The 18,463-nt window shown below is 43.3% G+C and overlaps 1 protein-coding gene across 1 annotated transcript in view; it reads right to left on the minus strand.

Moving 5' to 3' along the window:
• ALPK2 (alpha kinase 2) overlaps window positions 1–18,463 on the minus strand; it is a 119,304-nt gene that overhangs the window by 94,844 nt on the left and 5,997 nt on the right. Inside the window, exons 3-4 of the mRNA XM_025997676.2 lie at window positions 8,331–8,458; window positions 5,249–5,366 (exon numbers count right to left, since the gene is read on the minus strand). Of these exons, the coding sequence (XP_025853461.2) occupies window positions 5,249–5,366; window positions 8,331–8,439 (227 nt within the window). The 5' untranslated portion in view covers window positions 8,440–8,458. The remainder of the gene's footprint in view (window positions 1–5,248; window positions 5,367–8,330; window positions 8,459–18,463) is intronic.

The following is an 18,463-nucleotide window of genomic DNA, read 5'->3' on the forward strand; positions in this document are numbered from 1 at the left end:
CCTCACTGGATGCCAGGAGCATCCCCTCCCAGCCGTGACAATCAAAAATATTTCCAGACATTGTCAAATGTTCCCTGGGGGCCAAAACACAAGTGACCCAGGAAATCTTCATATTGATCTTTCCTTCACAATCTTAAGTAATCAATATCCAGTTTGAGGCATAACTGGAAAAATGTTCCTTGCCCCTTGACTCATAGATGCCTCCCAGGTGGCCCAGGTGAATCCAGCTGGTATTTTGGGACCAGTACTACATTATCAGAGAAGTCAGTCACCCCTAAGTCAAGATAGGCAAATGGTAGCACTTTTTTTTCCCTAAAATGTTCAGATATATCATGTTTTAGTTTCCTAGAGCTGTCATAACACACTACTATGAAGAGAGTAGGAAAAAAAAAATTATTCTTTCACAGTTCTGGAAGCTAGAAGTCCCAAATCAAGGTTGTCAAGGCCATGCTCCCTCTGAAGGCTCTAGACAAGAATCTTCTCTTGCCCCTTCCTAGCTTCCAGGGGTGGGGGGCAGTCCTCGGCATTTCCTGGCTTGTAGCTGAATCCCTGTGGCTCTGCCTGTCTTCCCATGGCTATGTCCCCATCTATGTCTATTTTCTCCTTTTTAAAAAAACACCAGTTATTGAATTAAAACCCACGTCAATCCACCACCATCTCACCTTCAGTAATAATTACAACTGAAAATATCTTAATTCCAAATAAGGTCACATTCTGATGTCCAGATGAACATGAATTTTGGGGAGGACATTATTCAACCCATAGACATCAAGCACAGACTGGTTCATGGTGACTGTGCGTGGCCCCCACCAGGTCCTCTGCAGGGCACGCCTCCAGCCTACCCCAGGCTGGACTGCTGAGCTAAGGAGGGGTGGAAGGAGCAGCCTCATCCCTGCCTTGGATCCAGGCTTTCTGACCAACCCCACTCACTCCAGCTTCCCCTCCCTCCCACCTCTCTCGCAATCCGTGCTCTCTCATCCTGGTGGGATGTGATTGCTCGTAACCTCCTCGCTGAGGAGAGGAGCCTCTCTCTAGGTGTGGGTTCCTGGACAGATTATCTGTTTGGCTGCCTTAAATCATGTTCACAAAAGACCACAATTCCTTGCACGTATACGCACTCCTCAAAATTCACTTTCTATGAAGTAGAAAACATCTATTTGCATTTTATTCTCCTCCTCCCAACCCCCACATATTTTGAAAAAAAAAATGTTTTCATGCTACAGTGCAAACCATGCTCTTATTAACGTCGCCCTCCCTTGGAATGCTTTCCTGGCTTTCCACTTCTCCCCTGCCAAGCACACTTGACCTGTGGTATGTAAAGGTCACAACAGCCCTGATCAATCTCCTCGAGCAATCTCACTTGTTCAAAGTACATGGTGTTACAAGATTAGAGGGGTATGTGGAGGAGAACCCAGGGACCAGGGATAGAGAAGGACGATGCCAGGTGAGGAAAGAGGTAAAATCAGAAGGTCCATTGATAAGTTCTTGACCAGAGTGGAACTGCAGATTGGGTTTATGAAGCCAGGAAAAAAAAATCCTTGGGAAACACAGGAAGAGGCGCTTTTGAACACCTGAGAGTGAAGATTTAACGACCTAAAGACTAAACTCAGGTAGATTAAAAACTAAAGTACTTTTCTTTGGGGAACTATGAGTTAATCTGGTGGTTTCTGGTGTCCTGATGATGGCAAGAAAATCTGAGACTAATATGATAACTGACAACCAGCTTTTTTTTTTTAAGATTTTATTTTTTTATTCATGAGAGACACAGAGAGAGAGAGAGAGAGAGAGGCAGAGACACAGGCAGAGGGAGAAGCAGGCTCCATGCAGGGAGCCTGATGTGGGACTCGATCCCAGGTTTCCAGGCTCATGCCCTGGGCCAAAGGCGGCACTAAACCGGGAAGCCACCCAGGCTGCCCCTGACAACCAGCCTTTAATCTTTGGAGGACATTTGCACAAAATACCATTCATTTGCCTAAGCAGCATTTAACACACTGGTAGAAGTCAAACTACATTGGCAGGTGAATGTTTTAGGATGTAAATAATTTTTCATCTTGGGGCACCTGGCTGGTTCAGTTGGAAGAACATCAACTCCTTTTTTTTTTTTTTTTAAGATTTTATCCATTTATTCATGAGAGACACAGAAAGAGACAGGCAGAGACACAGGCAGAGGGAAAAGCAGGCTCCCTGCAGGGAGCCCAATGCAGGACCTGATCCTGGATCCTGGGACCACACCCTGAGCCAAAGGCAGATGCTCAACCGCTGAGCCACCCAGGCGTCCCCAAGCATGCAACTCTTGATCTCAGAGTTGTGAGTTTGAGCCCCACGTTGGGTGTAAAGATTGAATGAATGAATGAATGAATGAATGAATGAATAAATAAATAAATAAGAATTTTTCACCTTGGGCAATTACATTGGAATCACCTGGGGTCCAGACTGAATTAGTCAAAGTTGAAGGCCAAGCATTACAGGGTTTTAAAAGTATCTTGGGGGATGCTCATGGGCAGCTATGGTTCAGAACTTTACTGGTGTTAAAAAAGTCAGAGCTTTCAAAAGATCATTAGTACCTAGCACATTCCTAAGCAGAAAAATACAACCGCATCTAATATCGTATTGCCCCATCAATCTTCCTTGTACCAGGACTGAATGCCTTTCCCAGGGGCTACTTTTCAAAATGGCAAAACAAGAGTTTGGAAAGAGTACATTTCGTCAACTCAGGTCTTTAGTTGTTACAGTAAACCTGCTGGACTTCTGGATGAGAATGAGGACTCGGTGCCCCGCCCACAGCTCAAGTTCTCTTCCTAAATTTCTCTTCCCATTTTAACCCGCCCATCTGCCCCTGGGCTTCACCAGGGCCTTCTCATTCCTCCATCCCTTAGCTCCCTTACCCCACAAACACTGGTTGTGCCTACATTTCTGGTCTTGTATAAACAGCAAATAATGTTAATAACAAACCTCAATTCTTAAGTGGCATTCCATCAGTCAAAGAACACTCATTAAGCCTCTCTCCTGGCTAAAAAAAGTGAGTATAATATTTTAGCTAAGTGTGAGACTAAAATCAATCAAGGAATATGGATTGAGTGCTCAGAGGGACAAAGGCAAGAATGGAAAACATACAAAGAGTACAGTATGTAGATACTCAAGGATCTTACCATCTAGACCAGGGATTAGCAAACTATAGCCCATTGACCAAACCTCATCCCCTACCTGTTTCTGTAAATGGTTTCATTGGAACACAGCCATGCTTAATATATATATATATATATATATATATATATATATATATATATATATATATATTCTATGGCTGCTTTTATACTACTATGGTGGATTTGAGTAGTTGTGACAGATCATCTGGCCTTCAAAGCCTAAAATATTTACTATCTGGTTCTTTCTAGAAAAAGTTTGCCAATGTTGATCTAAATTAACATCATATATATTTATGGTACATGTAAAACCATCCACTCACCCATCCTCTTAGTAAATATTTATGTTGCACTTTACTAGGTCCTAGGGGATGCATTAGTGTGAAACAGAGACGGTTCCTACCCCAAGGAAGCCTACAGTCTACTGAACTGTCAATCCTAAGCAATAAATAAGCACCAAAGAGGTGTCCGTGCAAAAGAGAAGAGAATGTCGAGGCTAGACAGAGCCGTAACTAGAATTACTGTGAACTATAGAGATGGATTCTAAGTTGAACAGGATGAAGAGAAAGGAGGGGAAGGCCTTGACAAAATTAGAGTGAAGAGGCAGGAATGTCTACTCCATGGATGAGGGCGGCAAGTGGCACCTGGGCTGGCTTCCAGTATACTGGGGAGCAGGGGAGGGAATGGCATGATTTGTTCACCATTTATCTTCTGTACTAGACTCGAAGTCTGATGAGAGCATGGATAATGTTTATGTTGTTCATCTCTACCCCTAGCATTATGCAACATGACTGCCATATAATAGCTGCTTGATGAATATTGTTTAAAGAATTAAATAGTAAATGGGGACACTTGGGTGGCTCAGTCGGTTAAGTGTCTGACTCTTGGTTTTGACTCATGTCATGATCTTAGGGTGGTGAGTTTGAGCTCCACATTGGGCTCTGTGCTCAGTGTGGAGTCTGCTTGAGATGTTCTGTGTCTCCCTCTCCCCCTACCCTTCCCTCCACTTGTACACTTTCTCTCCCTCTCAAATAAATAAATAGATAAAATCTTTAAAAAAATGAATTAAATAGTGGATGAATAAATGAGCATCTTGACTATCAAGTTAGATATTCTGTAAGCCAGTTAAGTCAAGAATTTCAACCATGATAAAGAGTTCTCTGATCATATTTTGATACAAAAGAGTGGATAGAAAAGTGAGAAAGCTAGTGTTTATGGAACAACTACTACACAGCAAGAACTTTACAAGCATAATATTATTCAATTCTCTCAACAATCCTTTTATTTTGCAGATAAAGAAATTCAGTCTTGGAACAATTAAATACCTGGCTATGGTCAAACAGCCAGAAAAATAGTAGAGCCAGAATTCAAACCCCATTCTTACTCTCTTATTCTCAGATCCAAGGCTATTGCACATGAGCATGCCTACTGGTCATTTTCATACCATGCTCTGCAGACCTGGGGCTCCTCAGAGTCCCCGTAAGGATCATCTGACCAGTTCTGTAGCACAGAGGACTAAGAGCACGCAGACTGTCCACCCACTTTCAACCAAAGCAGTTCTTATATTTTCTACTTCACATGTGGAGCTTCCTGATTTCATCAAACAAATAGTTCTTGGGGAAACAAAAAAGAATAGAAACCACTGTACTGGACCATACTACTTCCTAAAATCAAGCCAGAAGGCATGGTTTCCAGCCTTCTGCCGTCACCAGTGTGCTATGGGATCATGGCCAGCCACTCCTCCTTCCTTCCGTTGTTATGCAAGAAAGGTTGGATGACGGTGCCAAAACCCTGTTGCATTTCTTGACTTTCCAGAGAGAACAAGATTAAATGAAGAGCTCATTTAATGAAGGAAAATGCCCGGACCACCTTGAATAAAAGTTTAGATAAAGCTGTAATTCCATCAATGGCAGCAAATTAGAGGAGTGTGAACAGTTACCAGACAGAGTTCAGCTGGATGCCTTGGCTGACGTCTGCTCATAGCATCTAACATGGGAGTACGAAAAGCAAACAGGAGCCAATCATTTGGCCTTCCCCGACAGCAACCCGCACATGACATAACGCAGGGGCCTTGCTAAATAGTCCACAGAGGCACATTTACTTACCAATAGAGATGTAACACATGAATATACTGATTCTGGAAGAATTCATAACTGGAAACAATGCCACACTCATCGATGGCTCGGCCATTCTTATACCAAGTTACCTCTGGCTTGGGTTGACCTAAAAATGAAGACATAAGAATGTTCTTATTGCATTAAGTATTTTCAGAAAAAAAATCATAAAGCTATGAACAAGAATGGGTAATAAGCAATAGGGATGAGCATAATGAAGTATCTCAGTTGGGGAATGCCCTCTCCTGGATTCAAATGCATCACTCAATAAGCACTAACGAGCATGCTACATGCCTAAGATGATGTGATGCTGGGGTGGGGGTGAGGCATCCAAAATGAAAGATCCTCTCCCTAATCTCAAGGAGCTATTAAGAAAAATTATCTAAAACATGGATATGAGGCAAAAATGTGGATAGGATCTTCTTTCAGTGTCATAGGGGGACAAAGGTCCATCTAGGGGAATGTACCCTGTTTAATTCGAAGATTACTACTGATTAAAATTCCCAGATTTAGTGAAGCTACATGTAAACTGGTAAATTTTTATCCAGTGGAGATGTAAATGATCTCTGCCTGGCTGAAAAAAATAACTCTGTAAGTCATGGTTTATTGCCCTATAGGACATTAACCAGTATTTTACCTGGATCAGCAGTCTTATCCTAACATTCTTTTATCAAATTGCCCATAAATAAATAGTTCCTCAAATATTCTTTGACCAGGACTTCCTACTTTCCGGTTCTCTCTTTACTTAAAGATTGAATGAAACCATTGAAATGTTCGTTTCACATTTGCAGGGAAGTCGCTTGACCTTTGGAAAATTGTACTTTAACCGTAATGGCACAGAAGAGGGAAGAACGAAGTGGAGGAGCAAAATGCCATCTCCTAAGCATGAAGGAGTCCAGGATGTGTGTTTCCCAGGCTGGGACTGTACATACCTGGCTGGCGCCATCACAGACACTGCCCTACGCCTTCTCCCTCAGAAGGAGCCCATCCTGCCTTTGTGATCATTAACCAGATGTGATGCCAATGGACTCATCTGGCAAAACCCCAGATCACCTCTTGGGATTTTTCTACCCCGTGTTATAGCCAAAGGAAGGTTTCCAGTGTGTCCCAGTGAGCTTTCCCCTTAGCTTCTATTTCACTGAAAACATACCAAAATGTGCCATGTGATCAGAGGAAAAGCCCAATATTGAGAAACAAAACACTTTCTAGATCCATCCTTCTTGTGTTTCTGTTTAGTTCATCACAGGATTTTTAGTGAGCAGCCCCAGAGATCACTACGGGAAGTGCTGGGTGCGCTTTTGAGATCTGCACCATGGACAGGACCTGAGGGTGCTCAGAGGCCCTGCCTCCCTCCCCATGTCTTGTCTGATCTGGGGCCTCCCAGCCAGGCTACCTCTGTGCTAACTCCACCAATGTGCTTGGTGGCCACTGTGGCTATCACTCCTTGCCTCTCTCTCTTTAGGCAGGGGCCTGACTAATCAGTCCGCGGAACCAGGAGCAGACAGGTCTGCGTGCAAGGACACATCCTTCTTTACCAGTGGCTTGGCAGAGTCCCTTCCAGGCAAATGACTAAACCACCAAAAATGAGCTTCCCTGAAAAACCATCAAGGATGCTGCTGATCATAATTCATTTCGGCTTGTTCTTAGCAGCTTTACATCCCCCTAAAATCATCTAGTCAATTTTACTAGATTCCTTCTCAGGAAGTATCGAGTTGCTCCTATTTTTGTGCATAGTTGTGTGGTTTGTTTTTTTTTAAGATGGTACCTAAGGTATGGGGAACTCATTCTAATCGCTTGGACCCCAGTTTTCTTATTCACACTGATCAGGGCTGGTTGATGCCTGCAGTTTCTTAATGGCTGACGGGTTTTTTCCTTCTGTGCAGTATAGATCTGAATAATCAGCCAGAAATGAGACTTACACAGGGAAGTGGTATCTTATACTTTGTGGGTGGCTTTCTTTTCTCCCTCCACTTGCTGGAAACCTCACCCAAAAATCCTCCCTTGTTTTTGAAGCCTACCTGCAGGTCACATATTGAGAGCCACCTCCAGAATGTTTCACAAGCATCCGGCTTATGGGTGTGGGGACTGGTAGGCAAGTTTAGTGTATGTCCCAACAATGGGGCTTCCTGAGGAGACATGGGGGCCCCAGTATGAAGGCTCAGTGGTAGACTTGTGCCTGTCCCTCCTCTGAAGGTTCAATGATGGACAAACACCGAGAAAGATGGGGGCTTGGCTCTGGCCTCAAAGGAGCTAAGCGCACAGTCATACACTCCAGCACCCAGACCAGAGAAGAGATTTTATTACGACTTTGGCTAAGGAATCGTGGCCATTTCAGAAGCTGGATCCTTTCCTCTTCCCTAGAAAAAGTGAGCTCAGGGGAGAAGAGTTTTCTAGGTACCCTCAGGGAAGACCACCAGTGCCTCTGTCTTTGAAGGAAGAGACATAATCCAAGAAAGAAAACAACCCACAAGGTACAAGATACTACTTCCCTACCCTACTATTTTGCTTCTACTATTTCCTTTTAATAATAAATCCTCCTTACTACTGGGAGTACCTATTTGGGGGCCAGGTCTGGGTTATTTACTCTCCAGTCCAGGGGGAGTTCCAGTCTCCTGCTTCTCTCCATTGGGCATCCTCAGCCTTGGTTTTGCCCTCTTTACTGTTGACTAGCATGCCTGAAGAAGGTGAGCAGCGGGAGATGCATTTAGCCAGTTTGGGAATGTCAGGGAAAGAGTGAGGGAAGATTTCATCAAGTCATCTGAAGTAAAGTTAATCATCCCATTCCTACGTACACAGGAAATTAAGAGTGTATTATTTGAAAAAACAACCAGTGTGGGAATCGCCTAACCAAGAACCACAATGTGAAGTGAAAAGGATCATTAAAATATGCCCAGGAAGCTACTCAAAGAAATTCTCCAGATTGGGGGGAAAAAAAAATCATAGAGGATTTAGTTGTTCCACTGATCACTCAGACCACGGTAGCCAGGCCATGATGTTTTTAATAATGCCTTTGTGAGCCTAAAACCCTGGGCCCCAGGGAGATTGCAGAGGGTCATTAGCCACCAAGGGTTACCAGATATTATGCAGCGAAGCACGGCGTCTGACTTCTCAGGAACCTTCTGGGAAAGTAATGTAGATAAAAAACAAAGTGTGCGCCTCTGGGGCCCTCCCAAGTCTGTCATCCTTTCATGCCACGTGAATCTGAAAAACAAAAATCCCTGACATCACCATTTGTTGGGGGATTCCTCTGACTTTCCCGGGAGTGCTGGTGGTGGCTCTTGGGGAGAGAAGGAGCGCAGCGTGGTCCCTGGCTTGCGGAAGGCTGGGCGGTGGCCCTTGGCAGGTGGGCAGGTGGGCAGGTGGGCAGGTTGCAAGAAGCCCGCGGGCAGGTTTTCTCACCTGCCGCAACGCCCGGCACTGGGACCAGATGCTTTGTCGTGGGGGCTGTGCTGTGTGCACTGTCGCATGCTTAGCAGCATCTGGCTTCCACCCACCAGACGCCGCAGCCCTCCCCCAAGTCGTGGCAATCAAAAATATCCGCAGACACTGCCAAGTTTCCCCAGGGAGGGCAGCCCCAGTACAGAAGCATGCACCCCAGTGGGTTGCAAGGCAGCTGGTCCCCAGACAGAGAGCACGGCTTGAGCTGATACCATTTACCATCTCTCTTTTCTCTTTCTTTCTGTCCTTAAAGTCTTCTCATTGCACTCAAAAAGGGTGCAAGCCACACTTGCGTCCAAAGAAAGAGTTGATTAAATGCAAAGGAATCTCCAGGTGGGAGGTATTTTGAAATTGGGAAAGTACTGCTCCCTCCCAGCCCCAGACGAGCGCCCCCAGGAGGGCGGGGGATGGGCTGGCAGTTTTGAGCAAGCCTGTGTTCATTGATACTGGAAGGCTTTTAACACTTGATTAGTCACCAGGTGTGTTATTTCATTTCATTTCTTTTAAATTCCCTGAATGGTTATTAACACCTCCTACATCTTACCCATGTGGAATCTCAGAGAGATTCGACAAGTTGCTCAAGGTCACACAGCCCAAGTGGCTGCTCTCCTGGGGCGCCCTTCATGGCTTTGTAGGCTGACACTGCTAACTCCCCAGAGTTGCGCAGTGCACAACCCACACACCCCTAAGAAGCCAGGTCTGTCTGAACCCAGAGGGCCCTATCCTCTCTTTCCTCCAGATACAGGCTAGCACCACTCTGCCAAAATGATCCTTTGGAAAGCCCCGCGCTTGTAAATAACATTTTGCTCTATCCAAACGGGAGACTCCCACTCCTCTGGATGTTGGTGAGCAGTTCCCATATGCTCAAAGCTCAAGGGAAAGCACACCCCACAGTGGGATACATTTAGTGTGGATGAGGTGAGGCGCATTTCGACATGCAAACGGTGATTCTGGGGATGCTGAGCATACAAAAGCAAGAGTGATCCAAGCTCTAGGCTGTATCTTAATGGTCACAACCGTATCATCAAAGGGGAAACCCCACTCCATATGGGTGGACCTTAACTATTTAGAACCAATTCCTCCAATGTGCAGGGCCTGGTTCAAGATGAAAATGAGGGGTTCCTTGTTCAAAAATGATCAAGCTATTTGACATGGCAACAACAGAGCCATAAACTGAGTGTTGGGGCCATTCTGGGCATGGGGCCCTGTGCGAGGCTCACACTGTGGGACCCTGAGGCCGGCCCTGCCCGATGGACACGGCCCCAAGAACATTCTGCTCACCAATGGCCACTAGTGCTTCCTCCACTTTGAGGCCTTTCCTTCAGTTTTTGGTATTCCCAGGGCATTTCCTTAATCTTAAGGTGTTCTGTTTAGAAATAAGGTTAGTCCTTGAAAACAAAAAAGCACTCCGAACTGCTGCTTAGTGAAACACCCAAGCTCTCTGAGTATGGGGGTAAAAACAATTAATTTAGGAGAATGTACCTCCTTCCTTTCTTCAGGAGAATGTGTAGAAAGCAACTTTGTGCTTTGACCTGAGGTTCAGCTAACATACAGAAGGGGGAGAGAGAGCTGTACAGCTGAAGAAATAGTAGGTTTGCATCAAAGAGGAAGGTAAGTGCTTAGGTCTGATACAGAGCACAAGGGCAGGGATAGAAGCCCACAGGGCTGCGGGGAACTGTGACAAAAAAGATTGAGCCAGAGAAATGGAAAAGAGGATGTTAAGTATTGCTCTGCAGTTGTTAATTGGATCCTCTCGACACCCCTTAATCAAGACTTGAATTGAATTTCTGGTGATTTTAGGTTACAGGGCATTTTACTGGATTTATTTATTTGTTAAGATTTGTTTGTTTGTTTGTTTGTTTGTTTATTTGAAAGAGAGAGAAAGAAAGCCCACGCACAAGAGCTGGAGGGAGAGGGAGAGAGAATCCCAAGCAGACTCCCCACTTATTGATCTCACAACTTTGAGATCATGACCTCAGCCGAAACCCAGAGTCAGCTGCTTAACTAACTGAGCCACCCAGGTGCCCCAGTTATAGGACATTTTAGATGCAACCTGTAGAGATTGGCCCCCACAGGGTTCCTGATTAATAGGTATTATAATTTAAAAGATCATAAGCACCTCTTAGTCTAGATAGTAAGTTAGTTGCACAGAACAGCAAGAAATTCTGTTGGCAAGATGTCAAACAGACACCTGCACTCCAGATTACATAATAAGTACATTTGTGGTTGATGGTTCCAATCAGTATAAAAAGGCCAGACTTGACCTGCATTATTATTTACTTAGCAGTCACAGAAATGTCTAATGGAAAAACTATCTCAACTAGGTTGAAAGAAATCTCAAAGACAAATAACTCCAAAGGACAACTTTTATGGTAGCCACTTTGCACGAGGAAGTTTACAGAAGACTTGGTGTGTGTGGCTGAATTACTGTATGAATAGATGACTAAGCCAGAATGAGTGTGGGTCCCACAGTGCTCAGAAGCCAAGAAAAATGAATGGCAATGTGCTGTCCTTTCACTGCTGAAGAAATTTTCCCCACCCCCCACGTACTGTGCCTCCCCCCCTCCCTGAAAATACACACAGAAAGAAGCAGCTCTGGTTAATGTCAGTATTTGCTCATCCATTTCAGAGGTCTGAGCAGGGATAAGAGCTAGAGCTATGGAATTGACTTGAGATTAAAGTTAATATTTCTCAGTATTATTGAACAAACATTGTTGGGGCTAAATGTAAGCAAAAGGCAGTAAGAATGGACGCTAAGTCCAGTTTTAAATTTTTTACTGTATTTCAGAACTGAAAATGCAAGTTGTATTTGTGATCTCATCTACTGTTTTAACTCAATATAAAATATAGAACAAAGGTTGGCAAACATATCAAAGTACAGCTTCAGAAAGAGAGAGGAAAGGGAAGGGAAGGGAAGGGAAGGGAAGGGAAGGAAAGGAAAGGAAAGGAAAGGAAAGGAAAGGAAAGGAAAGGAAAGGAAAGGAAAGGAAAGGAGGAAGGAAGGAAATGAAAGGGAAAGAAAGAAAGAAAGAAAGAAAGAAAGAAAGAAAGAGAAAAAAGAAGAAAAGGAAGAAAGAAAGAAGAAAAAGAAAGAATAATAAGAAGAAAGCAGGAAAGGAAAAGAAAGAAAGAAAGAAAGAAAGAAAGAAAGAAAGAAAGAAAGGCAAAAAGAAGAAACGGAAAGAAAAAAGAAAGAGAAAGAAAAAGAAAAAGGAAGAAAGGCAAGAGAAAGAGACAGAGTGAGATTTAGAATCATCCTCCAAATAAAGATATTTGGAGTATTTATTACTTATCTGGTAAATTTTCCAAAGATGAGAACCATGCAATTTTACGTATTTTATACCCCAGTTGGCATATTGGTTGGACACAGCATGTAGGTAGGTTTTACAACCCAAGAAAAGCAGGGAGTAGGAGTCAGAACTCTTAGTTCCAACGCATCCCTTTATTGTTTTTGAGTGGCAGCATGGCACAGGTGCTAGGAGATCCAGAGCCAGATACCCTGGGTTCACACACTGGCGGCACTCCCTACCAGCATTGTCAATAAGCGTGTCACGGCCCCTCCGTGCCTCAGCTTCCTCATCTGTAAAATGAAGGCAAAACAGTGGTCTACACTTCCTGGGTTGTTATAAAGATTAAACAAGTTATTGCTTGCAAAACACTTCGTACAGCACCTGGCACAAAAGTAGGTGCCCAATAAATGTTAGCACTAATTATTTTTTTAAATGCGGCTTTGATTGAAAACATTAGCCCATCTGACTGGCAGCAAGGCTGAGAGATACGCAACATTTTTTAACAGCTTTAGTGAGATAGAATTCACATGCCATATAATTCATTCATTTACAGTACAATTCAGCGGCTTTCAATATATTCAGAGTTGTGTGACCATCACCACAATCAATTTTAGAATAGTCTCATTTCCCCAAAAAGAATCCCACACTCCTTAGCTTTCAAGCTCTCATCTTTCTGTCCCTTCGCCCAAACCTACACACACAGCCCCAAGCAACCACTAATCCACTTTCTGTTTCTGTGGATTTGCCTATCCTGGACATTTCAGATCAACGGGATCAAACGCTACGTGGTCCTTTGTGACTGGCTTCTTTCTCTTAGCACGAGGTTTCCAAGGTCCATTTGTGCTGCATCATGGGTCAGTATTCACTCCTTTTTACACCATTCTTCAACCCTTCTTGGGAGCAACTGTCCGGGCACAAGAATGACTGCCCTGGCTCTCCACATTCCTAGGACACTTACTCAGATGATTGGGGGGAGGAGGGGGGTAGTTGGGGGAAGGGCTCTAGAATCTGGAAAATTCTCCTGATCAGGGTAACATCACAGGACTGAGGACCGAACCCAGGCTTTGTCACTTGCAAGGGACATATCTACATCTGTCTCTGCCACTTACCTGGTCAAAGTTCTTCATCTGTAAAAGGAGATGATGCTAATGTTCTAAGGATTAGAATAATCCTTGCATAAATGGCCTAAGGAGAACCTGCCACATAATTGGTCTTCGAGGTGGTAATCAGTAGGCTTTAAGGAAAGACGTCACTTGGTTTCATCAATTTCCTTTCCTGCTGTGGGTTACCACAATAATTTTTTTAAGCAATACACCAATAGATGTCTAAAAATCTCTCCTCATGGAACATTCACCTGTAATAGTAATTTCAAGACATGACTCCTGCCATCCCCATTCCCAGGACCCACCGCTATGGATAGAAAGGGAAGAAAGGACATATCAAACTGCCAAGAAGAAGAGTTAGGGTGACACTGGGAACCTTATGTGTCATCTCTGACTCCTCCCCAGGTGACTGCTTCCTGACGGTTAAGTCCCACAGGTTACAACACTTACAAACATGCTATTTGACTCATAGAGACGGTTCAGTCACTGCCTGTCCCAGCCACGGCTGTGCTGACTATAAAGGAGAGAGGACAGTTAAGTCAGGCTGTGGTTCATGTTTCGTGGCTTTTCTGAAGGTTAGACTCCTTGGAGACAGATTTATCATTCTCCGCTAAATGTGGACAACCAATATTGAATTACTGATATGAGCAGAGGGGGCTCTGGTGGTGTTCACAGACATGGGGAGGTAACATGCTAACTGGAAAGAGCATAAGATTTGCATGACTTTATTTTATTTTATTTTTTTAGCTGTGGGGTCCAGAACAAGTCATTTCCTTTTTTAAAAAAATTGGTTTGCCTTTAATTACACAGATTCTAAATGCATAGGTTACATGTATTTGTAAAAACACATATAAAGGCAAAGTTTCCCTCATGCACTATCCCTCCATCTCAATACCTTCTCAAGAGGAAGGATTTGTGGGGCAGCCCAGGTGGCTCAGCAGTTTAGCGCCACCTTCAGCCCAGGGCGTGATCCTGGAGACCCAGGATCGAGTTCCACGTCAGGCTCCCTGCATGGAGTCTGCTTCTTCCTCTGCCTGTGTCTCTGCCTCTCTGTGTGTCTCTTATGAATAAATAAATAAATTTTTTTTTTAAAAAAGAGGAAAGATTTGCTGTACTTTCAGGCATTTTTCTATCCATGTATGTATATCAGCATCTAAATATGTATACATTTACATAACATTTATATTTTGTTATATCTATATACCTTCTATCCATTTATGTGTATCTCATATGTGTGTTTATATATAGTTTTGTGGCATGCATGGCATTAAATTGTGTATACTTCCCAGGCAATTGGCTTATCTTACTTAGTAATAACCGTTGGCTTGTTATGGATTGCCAATCCAATCCATTAAAGGCTACATCACTTTTTAAATGCTGCTCAATGATATCAATATTGCCTAGCATGGCAATACTAGGCTTAATCTGTGTGTTCTTGTGTTGATGACATTGAGCTAGGCTGGAGTTTTTTACACTTACAAATGTGTCTCCAATAAAACTACATCCTGCTACATGCTTCCTTGGGCACATAAGTGGTTCTCCAGACTAAATATCAAGAAATGAAATTGCTGGATAAAAGAGCATTCACATATTCTATTTTGATAGATACTCCAAATGGGCAGGGCCCTTAACAGAATAGCAGAAGGATATGGTGATGAAGGGCCCGATTCCTGAGTTCAAGTCTTAGCTCTGCCACTTACTAGCTCACCTTTGCTCTGTCAAAGGTTCTTCAACTGTAAAACTATGATAATAGCAGTATCTACTTCATTTCATTGTTAGGAAAATTAAGTGAGTATGTATAAAGCTCTTCTAAATGGTAGAGTAAGAACTCTGTAAGTGTTAGCTATCGGGAGCTTTGGGTTTTTTTGTTTTGTTTTTTTAAAGATTTCATTTATCTATTCATGAGAGACACAGGGAGAGAGAGAGGCAGAGACACAGGCAGAGAGAGAAGCAGGCTCCACGCAGGGAGCCTGACGTGGGACTCGATCCTGGGTCTCCAGGATCAGGCCCTGGGCTGAAGGCGGCACTAAACCGCTGAGCCACCCAGGCTGCCCAGGAGCTTTGGGTTTAATATCAGTAAAATCACCAAAACATCTTCCTCTCAAATTAGAAAAGAGATAGGAGGTTATAGAATTCTTTGAATCATTAGAGCCCTCGATGGATGCCAAGTGTTATTTTGGCCAATCTGCCCCAATCAGTCGGTGGCTTGGCTGCTGTCAGCAGGAAAGCTGCTGTCAACTGACAGGGTCAGGGAAATACTCTCATCCCACATGAAGATAATAGCTAACCAGCGCCTCTGGAGCTGGCAGGAAAGCCAGCTGTCACCGTGCTTTCTCACTGGGGACAGGAGGGATTAGTTCTGATTACTCAACCTAATCCAAATGGCAATTGGTATCTGAGTTACTACAGATTTGGATGTCACATCTACTATCCCATGTTAGTTAGGGAAGCGTACACTCCCCAAAGATGGGGTCTGGGAATTTGGGATCTGGGAATTTGAGGAAGTGGGTGGGGAGGAGGCAAACTAGGTGGGGAGAGAGAAACAATTAACATGTTTTTGGTACCTTCTATGTGTCAGCCCCCAGGCTGGACACTTCGTAGACATCATCACATTGAATCTTCACAACAAAACTACCAAGGCAGGTGTTCTTTCCCATTTCATACATAATGACTTGACACTTTAACTTTGAAAGCGTTGATGTAACAAACTTAATTCCTCACTGCCTGCAAGTGACAGTGTTGTTATTGCGTCCAGGTTTGTTGGAGCTCAAGCATTATTTTCTTTCTTGGGTGTGACTTTTGGGTTGTATGTGAGAAACAGAGGCAAGAAAATAAGCCCATGAAAAGATGCTCACTATCATTAGTCATTATGGAAATTCAAATTAATATCATAATGAATGAGATAGCATTTCACAATTACTGGAGCAGTTACAACATGATAGGCAACCAAGTGTGGGCAAGGATATGGAGAAAAATCCTCAAGCATGGCTGGTGGGAATGTAAAACAGTACAGACACTTTGGAAGATAGTTTGGCCGTTTCCAAAAAAGATAAGCATGAATTTATCAAAAGTATCTCACCACGAGAAATGAAAACTAATATTCACACAAAGACTTGCACACAAATATTAACAGGATTATTCATAATAACCTAAAATTGGAAATAACCTAAATTTCCATTGGAAACAATCTAAATGCCCACTGGAAAAACCTAGTGAACACATAGACAAATGGGGAATAGCCACACCATAGAATACTATGGAGAAATAAAAAGGAAAAAGCTTGGATACACAGTACAATATGGATGAACTCCAAAAAAATTCCAGTGAAAGAAGCCAGACACAAGAGACCACATACTGTAAGATTCTGTTTATATGAGACATCCAAAAGAAGTTATAAAGACCAAAAGTAGATTAGTGGTTGCTGGAGATGGAGGAAGTGGGAGAACACTGATTAATAATAAATGTGCATGGGGGCACCTGAGGGACTGTCAGTTAAGCACCCAACTCTTGATCTTAACTCAGGTCTTGATCTTGGGGTCATGAGATGGGACCCTGTGTTGAGCTCAACGCTGGATGTGGAGCCTACTTTTAAAAAAATAGTAATAATAATAATAAGTGTCTGTGAGGGATCTTTTTGGGGTGATAAAAATGTTCTAAAACTGATCTATGATGATGGTTGTAAGACTTGATAAATTTACTTCAAACATCATTGCATTGAACACTTAGAAGAGGTGAATTATAATTGCGGGATGGGTGAGAAAAAAGGAAAAGGTGAATTATACAAAATGTAATATATGTCTCAATAAAGTTAATTTTTTAAAGATTTTATTTACTTATTCATGAGAGACACACACAGAGAGAGAAGCAGAGACACAGGCAGAGGGAGAAGCAGGCTCCCTGAGGGGATCCCGATGCAGGACTCAATCCCAGGACCCCAGGATCACAACCTGAGCCAAAGGCAGATGTTCAACCACTGAGCCACCCAGGTGCCCCAATAAAGCTAATTTCTGAAATAGAAACAAGGAGACAAACATGTCATAAGCACATATTGCAGTCATTGCAGTCTTACTTGATATCGCAAAGGACTGGAAGCAACCAAAATCTCCGCAGGTAGGAATATGGTTACAGTTTATCTGTTGAATGGATTTTCTATTTTTAACAGCAATGGGCATTAAAAATGAATAAGGAATTTCTGTGTGTATTGATATGAAATAATCTCCAAGATATATTGTTCAGTGAGATAAAATATAGAAGAGTGGAGAGCAGCTATCACTTGTATAAGCAAAACAAGAAGAATATTCTGATACGCTTATCCATACACACAATGATCTAAAAACTCTCAAGACACTGGTACCATGGTTGTCTCTGGATGGAGGCCCAAGTATCTAAGGAAGGGGAGTGGGAAGCCTGCTAAAAACAGTGATTGGGACGTTGGGGTGGCTCAGTGGTTGAGCGTCTGCCTTCAGCTCAGGTCATGATCCCAGGGTCCTGGGATCGAGTCCCACGTTGGGCTCCCTGCATGGAGCCTGCTTCTCCCTCTGCCTGTGTCTTTGCCTCTCTCTCTCTCTCTCTCTCTCTCTCTCTTTTTGTGTCTCTCATGAGTAAATAAATAAAATATTTTTAAAAAGAAAAGAAAAATGCCCCTGAAACTGGCAGCTTAAGTGACTTTTCCAAGGTCATACAGCTTATGAATGGCAGAGTCCATAATTCTTGATTCTAATTTTCAACTTACTATGTTGAGAGGACATATTCCTCTACTGGGCTTATCCTTGTCTTCTCTCTGGGCAAAGACAGGGTAGAAAGGAAAGATCACGATGCTATCAACATACAGAGCAGGACTGTAGTTAATGAGACCAACTGCCATGGATTAACTGGCTAACATCAGTTTGGTCGGAGGTTGAACATAGTGGGCCGAAGGCTGTGTCCCATGGAGGTATGTGTCATCACAGTCCTCACTGTGATGTGAAGAAATCCTCTCTCCCGTTCCTCCTCCTCTTGTCCTCTGCTTTCTCCTAGGATCCCTGGGTCCCTCTTTGGAGAGAATGTCTATTTTTTTAAATTTAATTTAATTTTTTATTTTTTATTTGTTTGTTTATTTATTTTGAGAATGTCTATTTTAAATTGGACCAAAATGTGTGCAATGTCAGGCATCTGATCTGTAGACAGGGGAGCAACTGGGGAAAGTTCTCCTCCCTCCTGTCCCCTCCCAGCCTGGGACGGGAGAGGGGGCTGCTACGGAGAGTGCCAGTGTCACCTCGGCCACCTTCATCCACCATCCTTCTCCCAGCCAGTCAGAGGGCCTTGGGAGAAAATGTGGTTTTGCCTCCACTTGCCTTGTTTTCTGAAGAATTATTTTTATCATTCATTATCGAGCT

This window comes from Vulpes vulpes, chromosome 5 (assembly GCF_048418805.1).
Source record: "Vulpes vulpes isolate BD-2025 chromosome 5, VulVul3, whole genome shotgun sequence".
In the NCBI taxonomy this organism is placed as follows: Eukaryota; Metazoa; Chordata; class Mammalia; order Carnivora; family Canidae; genus Vulpes; species Vulpes vulpes.